General features: G+C 42.1%; 1 protein-coding gene across 1 annotated transcript in view; it reads left to right on the forward strand.

Moving 5' to 3' along the window:
* The window catches only part of DIP2B (disco interacting protein 2 homolog B), a 36,146-nt gene extending 32,694 nt beyond the window's left edge, over positions 1-3,452 (forward strand). The window contains exons 34-37 of the mRNA XM_026867689.1: positions 7-81; positions 671-848; positions 1,016-1,139; positions 1,634-3,452. Of these exons, the coding sequence (XP_026723490.1) occupies positions 7-81; positions 671-848; positions 1,016-1,139; positions 1,634-1,886 (630 nt within the window). The 3' untranslated portion in view covers positions 1,887-3,452. The remainder of the gene's footprint in view (positions 1-6; positions 82-670; positions 849-1,015; positions 1,140-1,633) is intronic.
* Positions 3,453-7,499: the final 4,047 nt, after the last annotated feature.

Raw genomic sequence — 7,499 nt, forward strand, 5'->3', positions numbered from 1 at the left:
CTTTAGATTTTACCCGGAGTCAAAGTCGTCATTGTTAATCCTGAGACCAAGGGGCCTCTTGGAGATTCTCACCTTGGGGAGGTGAGTGCAGATTTCTCGCTGCGGGTACCTTCTCCTCTTGTCTGCTGCTTGAGCTCTGTTCTCTCTGTTCGATTATGTAAGTTGCTGGGTGACAGTTTGTGAGTGGTAATGCTTGCAGGCCTTTTTAAGCTGAGTTACTGCTGGAGTGTTCAGAATTTGGCTGCGTTATTTTACTGTCAGGTTTAGAGAAAAAGAAAGGAAGGCTGATTGCACTCTAAATCTTGCATAACTGGCTTCCAAATCTAATTTACATCTTGCTTTCCTTATCTTGATTACACACCAGTATGTCTGATCTGTGCTGATAGATTAGTATCAGGTTTTGGACTTCATATGTTACAAAAATCTGCAGTTTATTTACTCAGTTAATCCTCAGTTTACACTTATTAGGGGAGTAGATCTGCAAGATGCATTTTGAAGATTCGACAGGATATTTGGAGGCTTGAGCTAAATGCAAAACATTTTTGGAACTGGAAAACCTTATATAAAAAGAGAACCTTCTTGTCACACTTATTATCTCGCTTCATTTTAATACTCGGCAGATGCTGCGGTTTCGTAACGCGTGGATCTGTTTTTTCCTTTCTCTGTACAGATTTGGGTTAATAGCCCACACACGGCCAGTGGCTACTACACGATTTATGACAACGAAACCCTCCAAGCTGATCATTTCAACACTCGTCTGAGCTTCGGGGACGCTGCTCAGACGCTCTGGGCTCGGACTGGCTACCTCGGGTTCGTTCGCCGGACGGAGCTGACGGCTGCCAGCGGAGGTACGGCACAAACCACTCTTTTATCTTTGAAACGAGGATGAAGAGGTTGCTTTTATACTCTGCTCCAGCCAAGTCCTGATCCACGTGTCTGGAGACAAGAGACGCTTTGTTTTATCTATCTTTGTTGTCTGTTTTCACTGCATGCAAACCCTTTCCTATCTTTCCAGAGCGCCACGACGCACTGTATGTTGTTGGAGCACTGGATGAAACTTTGGAACTGAGGGGGCTGCGTTACCATCCAATCGATATTGAGACCTCTGTCTCTCGAACGCACAGGAGCATTGCTGAATGGTAAAACAGCCGTGAAAAAAAACTAGCTGGAAAGTAGCAGTGTTTATGCAAAGATGCAGGGTTTAATAGGAAAAGAAAAAAAAAAAAAAAGCAGCAGATTCAGATACTTTTTTTGTGCTACTGTGCACCTCATTTCCCATCTGTAGATCAGAAGAATACTGGGCTGACTGCCTCAGTGTTTTCTCACAAGCCTTAATTCAAATTAGAAATGATTTCCTGCTTTGTGGTGTAAAGAACCGTTTATATTTGGGCCAGCGACAGCAGCGTTTGGTTCGTGTCACCCTGTGATAACGTCTGAACTGATCTTTGACATGTTGGGAGTAGGTGGCCTTGGAGCCAGGTCGTTTGGAGATGGAGCCCAAAGCACGTGGTAAACTCCCATCTCCAGGCAAATCACTGTAAACTCTGAATCTTTACGTTTGTGAAAGCAACTGGGGTTTCTGTTTGATTTTTTTTTTTTTTTAATTTTTTTTTTTTTTTTTTCCCCTTTTTAGTGCTGTGTTCACGTGGACCAACTTGCTGGTGGTGGTTGTGGAGCTGTGTGGCTGTGAACAGGAAGCCCTGGATTTAGTTCCTCTCGTCACAAACGTGGTCCTGGAAGAACATTATCTCATCGTGGGAGTGGTGGTGGTGGTGGATCCTGGCGTTATCCCCATCAACTCCAGAGGGGAGAAACAGCGAATGCATCTCCGTGACAGTTTCCTGGCTGACCAGTTAGACCCCATATACGTGGCCTATAACATGTAACGTGTGTGTGGGGGGAAGTGATGGTCAGAAGCTTTGCGGGACCACTAAATGACAGAGGGTGGCTATAGAAATGAAGCTGGTGAAAATTACTAATACTTGATATAAAGTTTGAGATTGCTGCCACATTCCCTTCATCTCATCCTGCGGCGTTAAGGTCACGTTAACTCCCAACGGACCAAAGGCAATGTGGTAGGCAATGGAAAACGTTTGTAACAGTTTACTGAAATATTAGCTTTATAGAAAATGCAAAGTTTGACAAGTGTGTGAGCTACAAAATTCCTAAGGCCTTTACAGTAGTGTTACTTTTTTCATCTGTTGTACATATTTGTATTTTTATCTAATACTGTTTTAGGATTCTATAAGGGGAGGGTTTATTTAGTTAAGATAATAAACTATTAAGAAAAGGGTCATCAGAGTTCTGCAGTTCCCTACTATATAACGTACTTTGCATCTGTACTGTAGCTATTCGCTCCATGGGATCACGCAACTTATTTAAAATTGTGCCATGACCAAATCAATAACTTACGGAATCTAAGAGTTACTTATTCATATAGATATTTCTTGAATTTAAAAAACAAAAAAAATTGCCTATATTTTAAATATGTAAATATTATTATACATAATTCACTTAGATATAAAATTAACTTGGATAACGATGACAGCTGAAGGTAGAAATTTTTAAGGGCGAGTAACTTTTGTGGTCCTTAGCATAATGACATTTGGTTAGACAACTAATGTGAGTTACACACATCTTCTCTCACCAGTTTTTCTTATTTCAGGTATGTAGTCTTTTATTGCTGGCCAGAAGCGTGTCATAGCGTGTAGAAACCGTTGATTTTTAAGGCACATCTCTCTAAAAGAGGCTGAATTTAAACTGTGACGTGGAATTTGGTAGAAATCGCAGTGCAAGTCCAGAATGCTCAACTGAAATGATGCACCGGAATGACAGCCTCTGCCTCCACCCTCTGTGGCACCTTGTGCTTAAAGCGGGGGGGAAGCTTTAGATTGACACACAGTTAAATTCACTGTTTGTGCAATTCTGTCATTATTCTGTTCAGTTCCCTCTTGTAGAGCCAGAAACACTGTAAAGAGGCTTTAATGTCAACTGGGAGGCAAGCACCCAGTTTTCCTCAGAGCATTCACTGCAGAGAATTGGGTAATTCTGGGGTTTGAGTGCAATTTTTCTTCTACAGGAGGAGGCACAAAAACGAGACGGGGCAATTCTGGTAAACACGTCATTAAATAACTCGGTGAAGATTAATAACCCGGCCTTCAAAAGTACTGTGTGGGTTTTCACATTAGTAAATGCAGAGAAACAGAAGCCGTAGAGTAGGGGGTATAAACTCTCACTGTTGGGAAGCAATTGCACGCCAGGCTGAGGGAGAGACAGCGTTTAAGCTTTGACTCAAAACTACCTTTCTTTCATCTAATACTTTAATGTTTTAAGAGCAGTTAAATTTCTGTGGGTCTTAAGGAAATACAATTTTGGAAGCAATGAGAGCTGATACCAGATACTGCAACGGGCTTTTCTGAGTCCAGTGTGGTACACAGTGTCCATAAACTTGTTGTTAAAATGTTCCGGATTACCTCATTCAAGGTTTCTAGGCAGTTTTAAACAGTCTGAGCTCTGAAGATCCTGTGGCAGATCCCAGAGCAGATCCCAGTGTAGCTGTAAGCAAACCCGTGAAAAACTCCTGCTGCATTCTGTTAGTTCTTCACCGAACGCAGGAGCGTTAAAATTTAGGTAAGAAGTTCCAATTTGATATTTTTGAAAAACGTTTGGTTGGGGAATAGATTTAGAAACTGGAAGTGGATGGCTGCAACTCGCCGTAACAGAGTCCGTTGCAGGTCACAGGTGCACGTTTCTGAGCAATTTCTGTTTGTGTATCACCCCAGCAGATGCAGTTGGGATGGTGTCGTGCTGCTGCCCGGGTGTGAGCAGTGGTTCTGTCGGCAGCAGGGATACTGCCTGGGCTCTTGTGTGTCCTAAAATACCTGTGCATGAAGCCTTTAATCTATTAACTTTTAACGAAGTGGCCACGAAGCGAGGTGTAACTGTGACTCATACAGTTAGTACTGCAACTTACTTAGGGTGTAAAGTGCACAACAGTTGTTCTCCCTCTTCAGCCAGCAAAGTCTTGTTATTACACGTTATGCATCACTTTAATTTTTTTTTTACGTTTTCTTGCACAGCAAAGTGACTTGCAGTTCAGCTTCACTTCATTGTTGCCCATTCCAGAAAAAATTCTGATGGTCTCGACCTTTTTCTTACTCAAAGCTTTAGAGAAATTGTTTCAACAAACACTTGATTCATCCACTGAAGTGGATTTGAAGTACAATTCTAGGATTCTCTATTATCTTCACTTGTGGTTTTTCAGCAGTAAAAAAAGGCATGTATTAATTTGATCAAAGATGCCCAGTACGTGGCAGATTGACTTTCTGAAATGACATTTTTGAATGGCATACTGAATTATTTTGATTTTTTTTCTTTTCCCCTGGTTTTTATTTGGTTAGGTTTCTTACGGTTTGGTGGTTTTTTTTTTTCTCTTGCAAGTTTACTGTGTACTCTTAGTCTTTATCCTGGCCTGTGACATTTCTCTCTGTTGGAGAGCTGTGAGTTTACAGTCCTGCCCCTAGGCTGAGATAACATTCCACTCCCCATGGCCAGGAAGTGACACGGAGCAGCTGGCCACTTTGACTCTATCGAATGCTTCTGTCCGTGTGTGGCACAGTGAAAAGCGATGTCCTGGAGAGGAGGAAGTGTGGAGCTGTGAATCTGGAAGCCCCGATTTCAGACTCCAGCTCTGCTCATGACTTGCCCCGAGGGCCCTTCCACAGGTCATTTCACTCCTTCAGTTTCTTCCTCCGTAGATGAGGACGTGATCTAATCCTTACAACATCCCTGTGAGGTAACGAACTGTACAGCACTAAGTGCTAAGTATTTTTCATTGCTAGCCTCGTTGAGGTTGGGGTCAGTTTGTTCTTCCAAACTGATACGTGATTACTTGGTTGTCGTGGGAGGGCTCTTGGGAGATGCGACCGTTCCTCTTCCCAGCGGTTGCTCCGTATCTTTCCATACAAAACCAGACAGAAATGGTTAACTTCAGAAAATTGGCAGGGCCGCCGAGGTTGCCTGCTCAGGTTCAGAGGTGGATGCTCTTCCACCACTGCTGAGCCGGGTGTTGAGTCCCCAGAAGCAGACTCTCCGTGCCACTTTGACTTTGCAGCGTAGCCAGCTGCAGAAGGCAAATGATTTCCTACCGTTGGCCATCGGATTCCAAGCTGTAACAGCTGCAGTGAAACTTAAAAAAAACCAAAACAAAACCCTAGGAATTCTTAACGCTTTGAACTAAAATATTTTGTATGTCTTACTGTTGATGAATGTTCCCTAAGCAAAATACGTGGGTACAGATAATTTCAAGTCCTTGTTTTGTTAAAATTTGCACTGCATTTCTGATTTAAATAAATGTAATTAAGATGCGTCATACTAACTGTCCTAAAAAGAAGGTTGTAAAAAAACAAGATCAATTTTACCCCTAGATGAAATTTTTTCTTTTTAATTTCTGTCATCCTATTTACCATTGTCAAATTCAGACTACAGCATTATGTAATTATGTATAAAGTTTTTATTTATTTAAAATTAGATTAGATATAAATTTTTAAATTTAACACCTGGCTGGACAGTGTTTCATTAACGCATTGATTGTGTTTCCTTTGTCTTGTGTTAATAAATATTGATGCCTGATTGCTTGCTTAGTTCTTCATCTGCCGTTTCTCTGAAAGAAATTTTTTTTTTTTTTTTTAAGGAAGCAAACACGGGTTAGCATTTATCCTGGTGAAAGGGAGAACTTGTGAGTATTTTTGCAGATATGTTGTGTCACTTGTATCGAGAAGTGTGAGACCTGGAGCTGTGATGAGCTCCCTGTGCTGCCAAGGCTGGGCACAGTCAGTACCTGCAGCTGAAACCAGAGTTACACCTGAGCTCACTCACTGAGGGTGAACTAGATCCAGTTTTAAGCATGGCTTACCTTTATTGAAGAGTTTATTCAGTTTCTAGTTAGAATTCAGGATTGCTGTGTTCTGTTTTGAACTGGAATTCAACAAGAGATTGATAGACTTTAATTCTGCGATTCCCAACAAGGTGGTGAGGGGTTTTGTCCTCTGGAGGGTTGAAGTGACGAGCTGATGAAACTGTGGTGGCACTTGAGATGTAATCTCTGCCGTCTGAAACTTAGCTGTGGAGTTTTTATGAAGAATTATTTAAAAGAACTCGTTAAGGTGCAGTTTAGTACCACTGAGGATGTAATTAATATTATAATCTAACACCAGCTGCTCTCCCTGTGTGTGCCTACTAATGGTTGTATATTTCTGCGTAAAGACTAAACTTAGACACATTATTTCCTACAAATGATGAGTAGGAATTTTACCATGGTTTCTTTTGAAAACATTTCAGTAAATATTTCCTGTATTTTAAAATTATTTCGTTAATATTGGGGAAACATCTTTTAAAAAAAAAAGAAAAAACCCATCTAACTAACTTTAAATGTTCTATTAACCAAGTAAATTGAAACAGCCAGTAAATGTTGCCTTTCCATAAACGCACTTAGAACCGAGTGATCGAGTTTCCCAAGTGTCTGAGTCACAGCTCCAGCCCAGGCACCTTCTCTGGTATCGTGGTGTTCTGCAGCACGAGCTGAGTACTAGTTGTGTGGGTAAAACTCTGCCTAATTCTTGGGAAGACTGACCTTGAGACTGAAGCTTTTCAGCAGCAGCTGTGGAAAGTGTTGTCAGGGGAATGGAAAGAATATTCTGGATTTACCACAGATCTTCAGCTGCGAACAGCGATCAGTTGGACTTGCAGAGCTGAAGTGCTTGGTAAACCAAGTCAGGAGTAGGGAGACTTACAGGGGAGTAAAACGAAAACAAACATTGGAAACTGCAAACAAAACAATGCAAATGTTCTATGTAGCAGCAAGAAAATAGATTACACTAAAACTTTAGTCAAAAACCCTTTCTACTATCATCTTTAACAATTTGTGTGAGGATAACAGTCAGGAGATGCTAAAAACCACGGGAAGGGTTTCCGTTGGTATCGATGATTACCTGAGGGTTTTGTGTCTTACAGGAAATACTGCATCTCCTTCCCCTGGCCCTAAACGGTGCTGTGAGAACAAACCTGGTGAAGAGGGGTTGTCACCCCGTTATTGTGCTGCTGCTTCGAATGGTTGTTAACTTTTAATTAAGAGGGGAAAAAAAAAAACCAAAACAAAACAACAAACAACATTCCCTCCCGTCCTGCCAGCCTGTGAGGAATTGCAGCCAAAATCCTCCCCCCTCTCTTCACATGTTTGACCTTTGTTTAGCCCGGAGCAGTGGCTGTGCAATGCCTGGAATTCCTTTTCACTAATACAGCTGTTCTAAAGATTAAAAATAAAAGCGAAGCAGCTCGAGATGACGGAACGACCGTCCCGCCCCTGCCCTGCAAGGCCAAAACGGGCCTTTGGCGGTTGTAAAAGCCTCCCCGCTGCCCTTCGGCTGCCGCCTGGCGCTTTCTCTCGGAGGTGGCTGCGTGCAGCCGCGTCCCGCCCGAGGATAACGGGGAACGTTTGTGTC

Source organism: Athene cunicularia, unplaced genomic scaffold, assembly GCF_003259725.1.
Source record: "Athene cunicularia isolate RWA unplaced genomic scaffold, athCun1 chrLGE22_part2, whole genome shotgun sequence".
NCBI lineage: Eukaryota > Metazoa > Chordata > Aves > Strigiformes > Strigidae > Athene > Athene cunicularia.